Genomic DNA, 15,906 nt, shown 5'->3' on the forward strand with positions numbered 1-15,906 from the left:
TAAGATTTTTGACGTCCAAACAGCAATCAAAACACCATCACGGAAAACAAAACACGCGATACCGGCTCTGCATGTAAATCGTAAGTTTGTGGATTAATTTGTATTATCTAGCTTTTATTCATATATTGCCAGCAGTTCAACGATAACTCATTTTGATATAATTTAGTTTTACAGAAAACCATTATTCCAACAATTGTATAATGGAAGCAGTGGAAGAGCCCGTCGATCAGCAGGTGAAACTACCGCAGAAGCGTTTTTATCGACAACGTGCCCACTCGAATCCCATTGCCGACCATAGTTTCGATTATCCTGCTTTGCCAGCATTGAGCAACTGGAATGAACTGTATCCCACTGTTGGCAACCGGTGCGTAGAATTTGCGGATATTGGCTGTGGTTACGGCGGGTTTCTGGTAACGTTGGGCGAAACTTATCCGGACAAGTTAGCTCTCGGTATGGAGATACGGGTAAAGGTGTCCGATTATGTGATGGACCGAATTAAAGCGTTACGCCAACGACACAAAGGAAAGTACGATAATATTGCTTGCATTCGTACGAACGCCATGAAATACTTACCGAACTACTTCCATAAACATCAGCTAGAGAAGTTGTTTTTCCTGTATCCGGATCCACACTTTAAAAAGGCGAAACACAAATGGCGCATCATTAATTCCACGTTGCTGAGTGAGTACGCGTACGTGTTGCGTCCTGGGGGGAAAATTTACACCGTGACCGATGTGCGCGAACTTCACGAATGGATGTGCAAGCATATCGAGGAGCATCCCAGCTTTACGCGTTTGTCAGACAGTGAAGCCCAGGAGGACATACTCGCACCGAAGCTGTTGGACAGCAGCGAGGAAGGCCAAAAGGTAACGCGCATGAGTGGAGACAAATTTATGGCCATCTTCTCTAGGTTATGAATAACCGAATCGATCGATTCAATGGTCGAAGATCGTTGTTTAAGTGGTAAAATAAAGTTTTGTTAAACATCTTGCGTTCTTCGTAAGAAAGCACATGAAATTCAACGTATCAATTATTTGAAATTAAAATTTAGAGTCATGATGATGGAGGAAAAATATTAATTTGACGGATATATGTTGCGAATGTGAAGGTTAATAAATTTAACCAATTATACACACGTGCAAAGCAAATTTTGGGAAGTAAATCTCGACAGAATGCAAACGACAGTTATGTATTTTTAAATTAATAAAAGTTTATGTAGAAAAAGACAAGACACAAAATTGTGTCATATCTAAAGTGAGATATCTAAAGACTATCAGAACACGTTATTCAATCAAATTTTGTTTGATAACCATTAAAGATTTTTCAGTCATTTCAACAACTCTTTGTACTTCTAATCGTTGAATTGCCAGCATCTGTTCGAAAATTTCGTTGGTGTCCTGCAAAGCTTTAAGGTGTTTCTCCTTCTCTAGAAGTTTGCTGTAAAGAAGGTTAGTATAAACAAACAATTATTCGTTAATTCAACGAGCTGTACTACAGTTGTGTGTAATTTTCTTAATTAGTACTTACTGATCGTTTTTTCTATCACTCTTTTCAGACACTTTTGTTCGTATATCTAGCTCTTGTTTTTTCTCCGCTATAAGTGCTTCAATTTCTTTACAATTTTCTTGCAAACCGTCTGAAACGTTCATCAAACTGGTGTGTTGTTTTTGTAACTTATCGTACAAGGTGTTCAATTCGATCAATTCCTTTCGCAAATTTCTAGATAAAAATGAAACAATCAAAAAGATAATATAAAATACACATACAAATATGATACAGCATGCTGACTAGGGAATTTTAATGCGATAGTACAACTTACTTGCAAGAATCATCGAATTCAAATTGTAACAATTTTTCCAGAAGCGCATTACACGGTCTGATCTCATTGATAGATGCAACATGAATTTCGTACGTTTTCTGAAGCTGTTTTTCCGTATCACAAAGTGTTTCGATTTCTTTTTCCAGGGAATTTTTTGTACTCCTCATTGAAGCGGCCTCTTCATCTGTCACAATCTGATCGGTTAGCTCCGAGTGTTCAACTTTTAGTTTGATAATTTGATCAGCCAGATTTTGATCGTTCATTTTCAATGTAGCAATGCTTTCCTGTAGCGCGTTTTTGCGTTGGTGAAGAGTGTCAATTTGAGACTTCAATTGGGGAAGCCGATTTTTCAAGTCATCTATATGACGATTGATCTGATAATGAAAGAAAAATTTTGGAGATTAATGCTGTACTACAAAGGTTTAACTATACATTAATCGTTGAATCTTCCTACATCGTTGGCTCGAATTTTGGTTTCTTCCTTCATTATTTGTTTCTGGTTGAGTTTGACTTTCAGCTCAAAATATTTCTCGGTACAAAGGTTGGCCTTTTCCTGTACGCTTTCTTTCACCATGTTGATGTAGAACAGGTAGTTTAATAGTATTTTCAAGAGATGTACTATTTTTTTACCCGCTGTAAGCAAAAGACTTATGGCAATTAATGCCGCTCTATGGAAGATGCACAACCGATCTTACTTGGCTTTACGAGATCAATATAAAAGAAGGAAGTTTGTTTCGAATCTGAGCATAGCTGATAGATGTAGTTGATCCTCGCCACTAGTTCCACCCGCTTCGACGTGATAGTTTCGGTAGATTCGCTGTACATCTGAAAATTGGTTGAACACAAAGGATGTTAACATTTTCACTATATTTATTCCGCAAAACAGCGGAAAATGGCGATTGCTTACGTTTTCGTAACTGGAAACATCGTAATGCATGAGCTTAAAAAAATGGAGTATTGCTTTGTACACAAACTGTTCTGTAGGCTTTTCCAAATCTATTGCTTTGATTTTGAACGGAACAATGCTGTTCCAATCTTCTATAAATGCTGCATTACTCATCGTTGCGAGGATTTTTAATCGCTTGGTGGGCAACACGCACAAAACAAAACGCTGCTACCAAAACAATAAATTTAAACAATGTCCGTTATCCACTGACAGTTGTCATGCGTTATGACAGTTTCCAAAGTCGATAGAGCAAAGGTAGTTTTTAGTTTCAGAAATGCGAAAAATCACAAAAATTAGTTCCGGTTCGTTTTCAGCGAATTGAGGAAAAATACAGTATTTTGTATTGTGTCGTGAGCCAACTTACTAAGAAACATTAAAAAGCTGATGTAAAATGATCAATCTTATATTGAATCACTTGTGCTGCAGAGTTTACTTTTGAACCCCTGAACAAGTTATCTCGACTGTAGTCCGTGATGATGGACCGCCAGCCTACCACAGTGCCTTTGTTGTTTTTGAAATTAATCATCCGTCTAGCGAAGGACGCGCTGGAGAATAACATTTAATACGTGGAAATAAAAGTCTGTAAAACCGCCGTAAGATGAACAACAGGGATCGAGCCATTATTTACAGCAATTTGGAAAAACTTGTGAACAACACTAACTATAATGCATTGCGTTCTGAATGCATACAACGAAATATGCTCTCGCAGACAATGGCGTCCCGTATTGAGGTGAGTCAACTATTGGTAGCACCTGCTTTGTTGCACAGTTTTTACATACGGTTTGTGTTCGTTTTCCTTCTAGAGCATGGCTCAAGATGAAATCTCTCGGCATAAAAAGTTGTTCGAAAAGATTACCAAACGTGGTCCAAAAGCGTTCGATACGTTGCTGAGCATATGTCAGCAGATGTTTCCCATAGCTTATTCTATACTGAAACCTTCTTCGAACGACCATCAAATGCATTCCACGCACAATCCTCAACGTGTACGATCGGTCAGCTGCAATGTGGCCCCAAAGGTGTACTCATACCGGGGTCCAGGCGATGTAGAAGATGGCAAAATTAGCAACCTCGCGTCAACCACGCTGGTCGAGGAAAGCAAACACGTCTTGCAAGTTTATCCTGACATCCTGCCAACCTCTTTCTCTGTTAAGCTATCCGCTGGACCAACAGAAACGCACCCAAAAGTTCCGGCATATCCAATGAAGAGTCGCAACCGGGGCGTGGCCTTCATTGTGAATGTGATCACCTTTGTGAAAGACGTTCATCCTAAAAGAAACGGGGCAGACATCGATGGAAGGAATTTGATTTCGGTATTCCAGCAGCTTGGATTCGTTGTATTCTATTATGAGGACATTACGATGGGTGTAAGCATGATTATTTTATCTTGTATATGTGTACTCTTCTAGTATTTTGTTTCATTTCTGTTTCAATTTGCAGGATTTGAAAGAACTGTTGGTGCAGTTGAAGGATTCCGAATACTTGTCCTGCGATTGCTTTGCCTTTTACATTCTCTCTCATGGAGATCATCGAAAGGGCAGCGATTACATTTTCCTGCATGATAATTCAATCCTACGCGTCGAAGATCTTTTAACGGAGTTCAATACCGTTAACTGTACCAAATTGATCCGTAAACCGAAATTGTTTTTCATTTCTATTTGTCGGTAAGTGGATACGGAAGGTTACAGTCCACGCAGACGAGCTAATTTATAGTGTGTCTCAATTCGATTCTTGCATTTTAGCGGAGTTCAATCCGATTTGGGATCGTATCGTTTATCAACAAATACGGAGCGCGATGGTATGATTGACTTGAAGAAACCATTACCGTCAAACATTGCCACTTACTGTGACATGCTGGTGTGTTACGCGACTGTACCAGGATTTGCCGCACATCGAGATACCAACACGGGATCATGGTTTGTCGAAAGTATGTGCAAAATTTGGTCCGAGCACGCACACGATACGGATGTAGAGATTCTAATGAAGCTGGTAGGCGAATATGCAGCCACGTACCGCACAGAGGCCGCTGCATTGCAGACCATCTGCACCGAGCAGAGAGGATTTTTCAAGCAACTGTACTTAAATCCTGGCTATTATGAGTTTCCGGCAGAATTGTGATTTTTTTAATTTTAAAAAAATTGAAAGGATAATTTATAGAAATATGCGCTATGTTGTAGGCAGAAGCATGTCATCTTGATCATAAACAGTTTTTTTTTATCCGATAGTGCCTTACATGTTCAGAGGATGATATTTCGTAATTAGTGTTTCTGACGAGCGCTGCCAAGAACTATTTTAACTTTACATACTATATCATAAGACAGCGTTACATTGACATTACATTGGTCATTACGCTATTGAAATGTATAATATCAGCATTTTTTCGAGTAACGTTCATTGAAATAAAACTTCTTTGTCAAAAAAGAACATTAATTCATTGTACACCTCATAACTATCCGTGGCCATTGTGCGTTGATCCTGGATTATAAGTCGAAGCAACTCCATTGTAGTCTGCTGGTGCTCTGACGATCTATTGAATTGTTGTTGCAACACCTTCGTAAAATAAAAAAAAAATGCGTAGAGCTGGGTAAGGAAGAAAAATGCCTCTTCATGCTGCTTATGAAGCACGTGGTTTGGAACGAACATATGCTTTTCAGCATCTCAGTTAGTTTCCCTCCTTATTTGTTAATGGTAAGGCGTAATCCGGCAATAAGATAATAATTGAAACATGAGAGCAAAGAAAGTTCAGTCTTTTCAGTGCAGTTACGCGAAATTCTCGAGCACGCATTATTCGCGTAACTCGGGAAAAGACTGTACTATAATATCGAAGCTGTCTAGGACGTCCAGGACACTGAAAAAGTACACCCATAATAATATTCTGTAAAATGATAAAACTAACACACCAGAATGGCCTATTTTGGATTTGCAGAACTGTAGAACAAGTTTGACATTTCGCCAGTACGGGTAACGTTTCTGAAGGGATGCACAACATAAACATTTGCAAAACAAAACCTTCTCAATCATAAAAAGCTAGCCAACGAGTTTCTGGATGGAAAAATGAACCGATTTGAATATTGTCAGGCACGTCTGTTCGAAGGCGAATCCTTTGTGGCAAAAGATCGGAACATAAAGCTTTACGATGGCGACGAAAAGGTACGTATTGATGGAAAGGAACACGATCTGACAGAATTGCAAGTGTGGCTCTATCGGTTCTAGACAAACTACGAAGATGGCGAAATCGTGTTGACTAGTCACCGGTTGCTGTGGGGCCGTAACGGAGAAATTGCACGAGGAGGCAACTGTTTGGAGATGAAGTTAAAATACGTGCTGTTCGTGGATGAGGAGGAAGCCAGCTCGATGTTGTTCGGTCGAAAGAAACGCATCATTTTGCGTCTGAGCGAACTAGCACCGGACAAGAAACCCGGTCCCATGGATCACAGTTGCTCATCCTTTGTGAAACTATCCGGCCGCAATGGAGTTGAACAGGCGTTCATTCAGGCACTGCATTCTACGTTGGCGGCTTGTATTTGGGCTGTATCGGATAATTCAACTCAATCCAGCACTTCATCTGACCCGTCAGCTGCTGCCGGGCCCAGCACAGATGCAGGGAAGCAACGCCAGTTACGCATCGGCATAGTAGGCATTGAGCGTAATTTGGTCGAAAAACAAAAACAAACGGATGCCAACATTAACCTTGCGTTCAAAGATCTGGGCAAGCTGATGGGAATGGCCAAGGATATGGTGGCCATAACGAATGCGGTTAGTGCAAAGATACGCGAACGCCAGGGCGAAATATCGGAGGACGAAACAGTACGTTTCAAGTCGTATTTATTGAGCCTCGGTATTGATGATCCTGTTACGAGGGATGGAACGCGTAGCAATTCGGAATATTTCCTCAAGCTCTCGCGACAACTGTGCGAGATGCTACTTGATCCGATCACCGAAGCAGGCGGCATGATGTCGCTAGCCGATGTTTACTGCCGCGTAAATCGGGCCCGCGGTTTAGAGTTACTTTCGCCCGAAGATTTACTGGAGGCGTGCCGACTGCTAATGGGGCCTATTAAACTTCGCGAATTTCCGAGCGGAGCAATGGTACTGCAGCTAGAGTCGCATGACGATGCGCTGGTTTCGGAACGCACCGTAGAATTAGTGGAGCAGAATGTGTCCATGAGCCCTGATGAATTGGCGCGCCTCGAGTGTATATCGCTGTTGTTAGCCCGTGAACGTTTACTAACAGCTGAAGGCTTTGGGCAGCTATGCCGCGACGAATCAATCGAAGGTTTGCGGTTCTATCTGAACAGATTCGTGCACTGTTGAGTGTGCGAAAGCAATATGGATTAAATCGATGCATAATCTTTGATGGCGGCCCAATCTGCATCGAAGTTAAGTATTCGTAAATTATGATCAGTAACAAGGAACATTTGACTACAGTCGGTCGCTATCCTGTAGACCGGTGAGTATTGCTGCTTTTTCGAGGGAAAATACATCTGAACACAGCGCTTTGGCACTCGTATATCGTACAGATTTACGCGGTGATGATACTTCATGCCACAGTGCACGGCGTATGTACCATTGTAGCTGAGGCAGTACACCGATGCGTTGTACGGATCTGTCCAGCAGCCTTCGTCGTTTCCGGTACGCGTATCGACCAGGCGCATGGTGGTATCGAAATTACCCGATAGTATACAGTGTTCGTCTATCCATAGCAGATCGTAAACCGCCATCGAAGGTGAATTCATTTGTATCATTGTACAGCTGCAACGATAAAACATAAAGGTGTTTAACTTGTACATTTTGCCAGGTGCCAGTTATCTTCTTGTTCCTCTACAGAATTTACAGCTTCTTACCTGGGCAAATCTATTAACTGTAGCGCTTGTTTTCTGCTGCAATGAAACTTCCCTGCCGCCAGCCGCGTGTTATTTAGCTTTATTGTCTCATATGCAATCGGAAAAACAAAGGTATGTTGTAATAATGCGTGATCATCATCTGCAGACAGGTGGTTTGGCTCTAATGGCGAACGATTTAGTATGTAAGTTGACTCATTTTTCGTCGTAACCGCATATACATCCGAATTAAAATCGACCGCTTTGATGATATCGTTGGTAATTGTTTGCAAATACGGGTTGCCTTCGGGATGATCGATGATCATGATTTTTCCATCCATACGGCCCATGAAAAAAACATCCTTCCGTTTGACTAAACCCGTAACATCGGAGTCCCGTGCAGTACCGATCGCCCAAGAGCACTTCGTATCAACCATCTGTCGATTTTTGGTCCTTCGGTGTGCCTGCAACCGGCCACGATGTGTCATGTACACCCATTCCCTATCGATGGCCAGCTGCGAAATGTACATCACGTTGTGGTAAAAGTAAGCCTTTTCCTCATACCGTCCATAACGCCAATTTTCGTCCAACTTCATACGTTTCCGGCGCGTAAAAGCGTACTGGCTTAGGGCGACCGCTTGCCCCGAACCAGTCACTAGCGCATGCATACATTTGTGCGGATAAACGAACCGTTGGATAATGTGTTGGAATTTTTTGCATACCAGCACGCATCGATCAAGGTCCGCTACGTTCAGAAACAGAAACACGTGCTCCAGGGAGTATTCGTCTAGATCACAAAGCTTTTTGCTGCTGCAACTAATTAAATTTGTTTCGCTTTCACTGGGCATTACGAGCGAGTTAAAATAGATTTTGTTGGGAAACTTTAGGATTGCATTGCAATGTTTATGTTTTTCTTTCGGTCGTTCTTTTTTCACTTCCATTCAGCTGTCATCCCCCATATGAGCCATTGCACACTGGCGAAAATAGTTTAGTGGGGAAAAATGTTCTAGCTTTACTGTGTTGTGCAACATGTTTTTAAAACTAATTTTAATATAATGACTATATTAGATTTGCATCGCGCATCGAAGCATCTGTAATGGAAAGGTGGAAATATGGCCCTTCGGTGTGAACAAATTTAGCGAAAGTGTGCACGAGCCCTGTAGCTCCTGGTCACGAGTACCTATTTGTCAATCGTTCTTCGGGTTTATTTTTGTCCGGTCTGCTTTTCTTCTCGTAAATTGGTATCCAATACCGGCGTGTTTAGTGCGAAGAAGGAAAAAAGACCAAATCCTCGGAAATACCTGTCGGTGTCCCATTACACAGTGATGTCTAAGTCCAAGCTGAATAGAAACACCATCTCGAAAGCGGTATGAGAGCGACAAGAAAAATAATGAAATCTTTTCAAAGATGGCGTTAAGTTTAACTCTTTACTTTTGTTCTTCCTTTCGCACGCATCTCCAGGAGCAACGTGCCGAGTATCGTACCTTCAAGACCGTGTTCTCGTACTGCATTTTAATCATTGTGCTTCCCGTGCTAACATTCTTCACCTCCAAACATTGGCTGTTTGATGGGCTGCTGCAGCTGTCCAGCGTAACAAGCAATATCTATTCGGCGGTGAGCGCAGTAGTCGCGCTGCACGTGGCTTTGTTTCTGTTTATATACAAGGCCTACTTTGCGGCTAGCAACGATACCCCCGATACCGGCAGCAGGGATCGTGGGGATAAGATCGCCCACAAGGAAGACTAGACTGTGTTTTGTAGCGAGGTACGCCAAAGACTGTAATCATTCCAGTGTGTTCTGTGTTAGTGCAACGCAGCAAACATGAACAAGATATGTTTAGAAATCGGACAAACCATTTTACTCGAGCTGGAGGAAGAATGTTTGCTCGGGAAAGTGTTGCACGTTGCATCCGACCGATCGTTTGTTCGATTGGCCGATGTGCGTGATATGGCTACGAAGAAAAACTATGGCGTGCAAACTTATTACAACTCGGAAGTACGGAATATTCAGATTGCCTCTACCGATGATACACCGCAGAAGCTGAACACAAACCCAACGGATAACGTTAACAAATCGAAACAACTTTCGCTCGACAAACTTAACTATGCACTGGAACAGATAAACAACTACGTATTCATTCATCAAACGGACGCAAAGTATCACGATTCGATTCAATTTCTCAAGAAACAACACCTTCTCGGGATAGCGATGGAATGCATCGAAAATGGGCGACATTCTAACGCATCGTCCCTGCTATCGATAGCCACTGTGGATTCGATCTACATTTTCGACATCAAATGGATGAAGATAACGGACGATATGCGAGATCTATTGAGGAACGATCGGTACAGACGCGTTCTTCACAACGGCCGATTGGTGAACGATGTCCTGCGACACAAGTTTGGTGTACAGTTGGGAAAATGTTTCGACATAATGGTCGCTCATGTCGCCATCAGCAAAACCGCGGGACAGACAGTGGAGAATGGCTCGGTTTCGTTGCAAACATGCGTGCGGAATTATCTTAATCTACCGGACAAATTCTTCGATGCGAATGTATGTACCTACAACTTGACAATCAACTGAGTTTTGAAAATATAATGTTTCGATATTTACAGATCGATTTTAATTTGCGCCCGTTAAGCGACGCGGCAAAGAAGGAAGCGGCAAAACACGCCGTATTTCTGTTAATGCTTCAGGATCTTTTTGTACACGACATCATGCTGGAACCATTTTATAAAAGCTGCCTCAGCTACTCGCAAAGTTTGTCCCGTAATCCGGATTTTATCAACAGTTTAGCTGATTTACGAAATAAGGGACCCGAAGCAGTTGATGCGATACAACCAGCAAAACTTGGTATTGATGTGGAGTTGTTAAATCTGTCAGAGCATGAGCTAACGAGCGAACCAGGCAAGCCTCTTTGTGGTGATTTTGAACCAACTGAAATGAAGAACGATGAATAAAGCGGACGCCTCAGATAATCTAGCACAACACGTTTGCTGCAAGTGTATGGTAGCGTCTTAAGAATGAAAATGGTACATTGGAAACAATGTAAACCAATACGACTAGTTCCGATCCAGCATGGACAATAACGGAGCCGTACTCATTGGTTTTTGCTGGGGGGAAGAACACCTTCATATGAGTGATATGCATGTACGACCAAGTTCATCTGCAAAATAGAATGCATTTGGATAACCCTTTATTCGTGATTATAGTAAGGAATAGCCGAGGCAGAAAGGTTAAAACATGAAAAAGACAAAAAGAGGCACATACTCATACTAAAGCCTCTTACAATTCTGTGTATGTGTGTGTGGTGCTGATTGTATTGAACAGTTCGAACAAAGCTGCATATTCTATCCGGCCATTTCATCATCCTGATCTTTCTTTTGCGCTTTACCATGACCGTTCTCCTCCTTGCTGACTTCCGATGATTTCGGCTGTTCGGTAGTAGTGGCAGCAGCAGTAGCAGAACCCGTCGATTGCTTGCTCGTTGCAGCTGCTGTATCAGCGGGTGATTTTTCGCTATTTTCCAGTGCCTTTACAAATTGCTCCAAGTCTCCGGAGTTTGCTGCAGCGACAGCTTCAGCGTTGAGTTGAAACTGCGAAACGACCGGACCGAGCTGGCCCGACTGCAGCGCGTTAGAGAACATGGAAAGCGCCTGCTGGAATTGGGGGGAGGAGATGGTTTCTTTCAGCTGTTCCTTCTTGTTCTCATCACCTTCCAGCTGAGGTAGGTGTGCGACCAGCGCATCCACTTTGTCTTGGTCGGAGATAATCGAGGCTAGCGTTTGTGAATTAACGGCGGAAGCTAAATCGATGTTCTGCCTCGAACCGGATCCATCTACGCCGGTTGCACTAATACCGGACAGATAGTTCTGCAGGTCTGAGAGCAAAATTCTGGACCCTCCTTCAGCGGCAGCGTTGTTGCTGGTGTTGCCAGCCGTTCGTACCACGGGTGTGCTCATAGGAGATGAAGTAGCACTTCCGGATCCGCTGGTGGGTTTCGTAGTTCCGCTCGTTTTCTTCGGTGCGCGAGGTGTCGATGGTGCGTTCAATGCTGCTGTTGGAGTCGTAGTGCTGCTACCATTGCCATTGTTGCTGCTAGACAAGGTTCGATTCGATGGAGTCGCTGCACTGGTACGACTGCTTGAATTGCCAGAATTTGAACGGCTAAAGGAGCAAAGAAATTAGGTGTTTATATGCTAGGAACAAGCAACTTCTTATTGCATGTCACAGACGGATGAAGTCTACTTACGTCATAGACCCTAGCAGGCTGCTCAATCCACCCATCTGCCCTACACCACCGAACAGCTGCATTATTTGCTGTTGCGACATGTTGTTTAACATGTATTGCAGGTCACCATTATCAGTGCCACTGCTTCTACCCCCGGACCCGATGCTATTGCCCGACGGTGGATTATTGATCACTTCGTTGATTCGACGGCACCACTCATCGTCCCGATCTGTTTTCGGTTCCTGCATCCAGAAAAACAACCTCCTGCTGGATGACTTGAACTTCAGCACGTACACGCGACCATTCTTTACGTAATCGAGCTTCTTGAACTCGCAATCGTCCGGGAACAGAATAAGATCATCCTCGAGCGTCCCGGAAGTACGATCCTTCCAGCAAAAGTGAATTAACCCATCTTCCGCCTGGTACACGTACACCAATCCCTTACGATTGTCCGCATGAACCATCTTGTTTACCATGTTCATACGGCCAGCGCGAAATTCGACCAGATGTCGGTTCCCACCAGAACTTCCACCCAGCGCACTGCTGCTACCGAATATTGGTCCACTCATGTTGCTAAATGTACAAAGAAGATTGATAAAACTAGGTCGATGTTACAAAGATGATTGCTTCGGCTGGCTGTCTGGCTGGCTGCACTTTCGTCATCATCCGCAAAGTGCAACGAAAAACTCTTCTTCAACAACAAACGGTCCCCATTTTCACTAACCTTGATTTATGCGTCCTTCGCCGTGGAAGAAGTATATTGCACAGAATGGAGCACTTGATCAGGTCTGGACGAGTAAAATTTTGCAATTATATACCTTTTATCTTGGATGCTGGCGCAATTCGATCAAAGAAACCATTCGTTGTCTTTTTCTGTGGCGTGACAGAGCGTATTTGGTGAAACGTTTGACAGCTGACAAATCGCTACAGAAATGCTTTGAAAAGGTTTTGAACGCTTCAGCATCGGTTTCTTTATTCAAAAAGATAGAGAAAGTAGTGGAATGAAAAGGAAAACCATGTGAAAAAGTTGAAAAAATGTAGAGTAAATTAGAATAGAAAAATCTATAGGTATATCATAGTCCAAATTTTTGTTTAAATTTGCTTTTTTAGGTTATGTTTTCTTGAAATGCAATCAGAGCGTCTTATTTTCTTGCAACATTGTTCGCAGGAAAACAACAATCCAGGGACCAATACAAAATGTTCAAACATCCGGCAAAATCGAACGGAGTACCACAGCCACTTAAAATAACACTTAAAAAAATAGTTTGTATCAGTTGAGTATTTTTCATACCGGGTGGAAACTGTTTGCGCACTTCATTTTTAGTTGAATTTTTCTATAAAGGATTTGGTGAGTTCGATCTGAAACGAAAGGAATTTCGGTAAGGATACCTTTTGACTGTACCATTTGATAGTATACCACTGCCTGTACCTGTTGATTAGTTTGGCTATACCAAGGCATTAGCTTTATCAATTGAATTTTTAGTTTGAGGCGTTCGTTTTTCTTGCGTAGTTGCTTTTTTCGTTGAAGCTGCTCACACAGGACGCTCTTGAACGAATAATAATCTTGTTGAACCTCGGAAACCTGCTGCCTGATGGCGACGATCTGATTTTGTGAATCAAAGAGCTTTTCCCGCACGTGCGTTGCTCGTGCGACGTCGTTTTCAAACAGTTGTCTCGAATTGTTCATACGCTTGTTCGTTTCTTCGAGTTTTTCTCCGATGCGATTGACTTCCGCCTTCAGCTCATAATACTGTTCCAGGCTTACGTCTTGCATTTGATTGTCAAGCTGGAAATTTTGCGTTTGATAGCGTTTAAATCGTCTCATAGCTAGCAAAAGTTTCTTTCGCTCATCGGATAGGGTTTTCCGTGCACTGGCCATGAGCTGCACAAGCTTCCCAACATTCATAGCACCGCGATCGGCTTCGAAAAAGGATAAACCTACTTGAGTAATTCTATCGTCATTGGCATTGATCTTCGTCGCACGCATGGCAACAATTCCGGATACAAGTGATCGTATCTGGAGTTGAAATTCTGCAACTCTTGCATGACGGCTTTGCGCATCTTCCTGTTGTTCTAGATTGTGCTCAGACGATGCGACGGATTCAATAGTAGCTGTTTGTTGTTTTTGTTCAGTTGATTCATTCTTGGTTAAATGTTCATGAAGGGAAATAATATCCTCTGGAAGTGTGCAGGAAACATTTGGATTTTTAATGCAATGATAATAATACTACAACATTAATTACGTTCGGTTTTCCGGACTAACAAGATGTGTTGAAAAAGCTCTACTGGATTTCCGCCGTAAGTTGATTTCAAATGCGTTCTGCAAATCATTCTGGATAGTTTTTTCTTTCACTATTGGCATAATTTCCAATACCGTTACTCGGAAATTAAGTAAGGATGCGCTCTAAATCGATGCTAACTTTTTTATGTAGTAATCCTGACACATTCTATCAAAGATTACTAGATGATACGTTTCGTCTCTAGCGTTGCACGGATCCAACATGCGATTTTAACAAATTCAACGCAAATAGATTCAGAACATGCCAGAGATGACGAAGAAGCGATTAATGAGGATCTTCGACAAGATGTTAAAACTTACGATCACCAAACTGACGATTTTTGTGCAATTCATACAGTTTTTCATAGTAAACAGCTTTTTTCGGGGCCCCCCACACGTTGTTAGAACTGCCTGTCGGTCACAAATACATATGAAAAGATCTTGTGTTTCAGTAAGCCTTGCCAAATTTTTCGGTTTTTATACAATGGGTGGGCGGGCTTTGATGACTCTTCATTCTCGCTTCATTATTTCCTTGAAATTTATTGATATTTTTCGCAGAAACTTTTCGAAAAGTCATTCTTTCTGGAAGCAAATCTTGCAGCACCTACTCCGGCCGCGCCATGATAAAGAACTCGATAAGATAAAATTCGCTTTACACCTATTTCCATGATCAGTGGCGATTTGAAAGTCGATAAGCATGGTTCAAGTTTAACGTCGCACCAGTTTTAGACTTTGTGAAGTTGATTACAAATTGAGGAAGCCGTTGTATATAGTGTATTTATAGTGGATGGTGTATTTCAACCATCAACATGAGTGTAACGTGTTCCATCTGCACTGAAGTATTTTTACCAACTGCCGAAGTAAATGCTACACCATGTGGCCACATGTTTCATCGCCATTGCCTGTTGAGGTGGCTAGAACAGTAAGTAAGCCTTAAGTAATATTGCTACACTGGAAGATGCATCCTTTTATCCCGTGCCAACAATTTCTTGTAGATCCCCAAATTGCCCACAATGCCGGAAAGATTGCTCTGCAGCACGACTAATCAAAATGTATCTCGATGGAACGAGTGAAGCCAACTCGACTGGAGGCAGTTCGAATGGTGGAGGAGATGCGAATGGTTCGCTGGTGCGAAAACTTAATAGACTTACATTGGAAACGCGCAACCAGCAACAACTGTTGACAACATTGCGAATGGATGCTGTCGAACATAAAACCCAACTGGAAAGAATGAACAGATCTTTGCAATCCATGGAAGAAAAGCTACGGGCCAAGAATGAAGAAGCTTTAGCTGCGTCTAGGGTTAGAACAGAGCGTGCAGAACCTATGACGGAGGGAATTACCATTAATGCATTTATTCTTCCAACAATTGAGAGAACCACGAGGTTACGAGAACCATCGATAGATCGCTCTGAGCTTTTCTCTTTCCTAATAAGCAACAGACGACCTGTGGTTCGAAACACCGTACCGGACGTCTGGGGAAGAGCTTTTATGAACCATCGTTCTCTTTTTGATGAAGATGATGATGATGATTTTTGGTGACTAATACCGAAATGAAACCAGCAGGTCTGGCTGTTTAATAAACATTCACAATTGAGTTAGACGCGTTTGAAGAGTTTATTTTTTTCGAATTCCACCCTTTCACAAATAGTTTATGCGCACAGGAGAAGAAAGCTTTTTCTGCAATTCTTTCACGCCTCTGACCTAAAGGGACTTTACGAGCTGGGTTATTCAGTATAATTCTCATGACTTATTCAGCCCAACTGAGCCTGGCGAGTCGAATGCGCTGTACAGCAGTAAGCTCGCCGTACAGTT

The 15,906-nt window shown here is 42.3% G+C and overlaps 9 protein-coding genes across 9 annotated transcripts; 5 read left to right on the plus strand and 4 right to left on the minus strand.

The window, feature by feature from the left end:
- The first annotated feature begins 200 nt into the window (after positions 1 to 200).
- LOC128713890 (tRNA (guanine-N(7)-)-methyltransferase) lies at positions 201 to 917 on the plus strand. Its single transcript, XM_053808762.1, has one exon. It carries the CDS (start codon positions 201 to 203, stop codon positions 915 to 917), a length of 717 nt encoding a protein of 238 aa, XP_053664737.1.
- Positions 918 to 1,283: 366 nt separating this feature from the next.
- Positions 1,284 to 2,879, minus strand: LOC128714857 (coiled-coil domain-containing protein 186-like). The gene is made up of 6 exons (XM_053809738.1): positions 2,727 to 2,879; positions 2,515 to 2,644; positions 2,274 to 2,452; positions 1,820 to 2,193; positions 1,528 to 1,719; positions 1,284 to 1,437 (listed from the first exon to the last, which is right to left on the minus strand). The coding sequence occupies exons 1-6, from the start codon at positions 2,877 to 2,879 to the stop codon at positions 1,284 to 1,286; spliced, it is 1,182 nt and encodes a 393-aa protein (XP_053665713.1).
- A 484-nt stretch (positions 2,880 to 3,363) lies between these two features.
- On the plus strand, positions 3,364 to 4,880 carry LOC128712075 (caspase Dronc). The gene is made up of 4 exons (XM_053806970.1): positions 3,364 to 3,495; positions 3,569 to 4,129; positions 4,203 to 4,426; positions 4,505 to 4,880. Exons 1-4 carry the CDS (start codon positions 3,364 to 3,366, stop codon positions 4,878 to 4,880), a joined length of 1,293 nt encoding a protein of 430 aa, XP_053662945.1.
- Positions 4,881 to 5,816: 936 nt separating this feature from the next.
- LOC128713774 (vacuolar protein-sorting-associated protein 36) lies at positions 5,817 to 7,076 on the plus strand. Its single transcript, XM_053808640.1, has 2 exons — positions 5,817 to 5,912; positions 5,976 to 7,076. The coding sequence occupies exons 1-2, from the start codon at positions 5,817 to 5,819 to the stop codon at positions 7,074 to 7,076; spliced, it is 1,197 nt and encodes a 398-aa protein (XP_053664615.1).
- Positions 7,077 to 7,096: 20 nt separating this feature from the next.
- Positions 7,097 to 8,430, minus strand: LOC128714556 (F-box/WD repeat-containing protein 4). Its single transcript, XM_053809430.1, has 2 exons — positions 7,607 to 8,430; positions 7,097 to 7,514 (listed from the first exon to the last, which is right to left on the minus strand). The coding sequence occupies exons 1-2, from the start codon at positions 8,428 to 8,430 to the stop codon at positions 7,097 to 7,099; spliced, it is 1,242 nt and encodes a 413-aa protein (XP_053665405.1).
- Positions 8,431 to 8,907: 477 nt separating this feature from the next.
- Positions 8,908 to 9,328, plus strand: LOC128714765 (vacuolar ATPase assembly integral membrane protein VMA21 homolog). The gene is made up of 2 exons (XM_053809645.1): positions 8,908 to 8,949; positions 9,044 to 9,328. Exons 1-2 carry the CDS (start codon positions 8,908 to 8,910, stop codon positions 9,326 to 9,328), a joined length of 327 nt encoding a protein of 108 aa, XP_053665620.1.
- A 75-nt stretch (positions 9,329 to 9,403) lies between these two features.
- Positions 9,404 to 10,542, plus strand: LOC128713075 (uncharacterized). The gene is made up of 2 exons (XM_053807938.1): positions 9,404 to 10,135; positions 10,198 to 10,542. The coding sequence occupies exons 1-2, from the start codon at positions 9,404 to 9,406 to the stop codon at positions 10,540 to 10,542; spliced, it is 1,077 nt and encodes a 358-aa protein (XP_053663913.1).
- A 390-nt stretch (positions 10,543 to 10,932) lies between these two features.
- LOC128711682 (proteasomal ubiquitin receptor ADRM1 homolog) lies at positions 10,933 to 12,382 on the minus strand. The gene is made up of 2 exons (XM_053806564.1): positions 11,835 to 12,382; positions 10,933 to 11,749 (listed from the first exon to the last, which is right to left on the minus strand). The coding sequence occupies exons 1-2, from the start codon at positions 12,380 to 12,382 to the stop codon at positions 10,933 to 10,935; spliced, it is 1,365 nt and encodes a 454-aa protein (XP_053662539.1).
- A 751-nt stretch (positions 12,383 to 13,133) lies between these two features.
- Positions 13,134 to 14,175, minus strand: LOC128715075 (uncharacterized). The gene is made up of 3 exons (XM_053809958.1): positions 14,073 to 14,175; positions 13,243 to 13,991; positions 13,134 to 13,172 (listed from the first exon to the last, which is right to left on the minus strand). Exons 1-3 carry the CDS (start codon positions 14,173 to 14,175, stop codon positions 13,134 to 13,136), a joined length of 891 nt encoding a protein of 296 aa, XP_053665933.1.
- Between the last annotated feature and the right edge of the window lie 1,731 nt (positions 14,176 to 15,906).

This window comes from Anopheles marshallii, chromosome 3 (genome assembly GCF_943734725.1).
Source record: "Anopheles marshallii chromosome 3, idAnoMarsDA_429_01, whole genome shotgun sequence".
Lineage (NCBI taxonomy): Eukaryota > Metazoa > Arthropoda > Insecta > Diptera > Culicidae > Anopheles > Anopheles marshallii.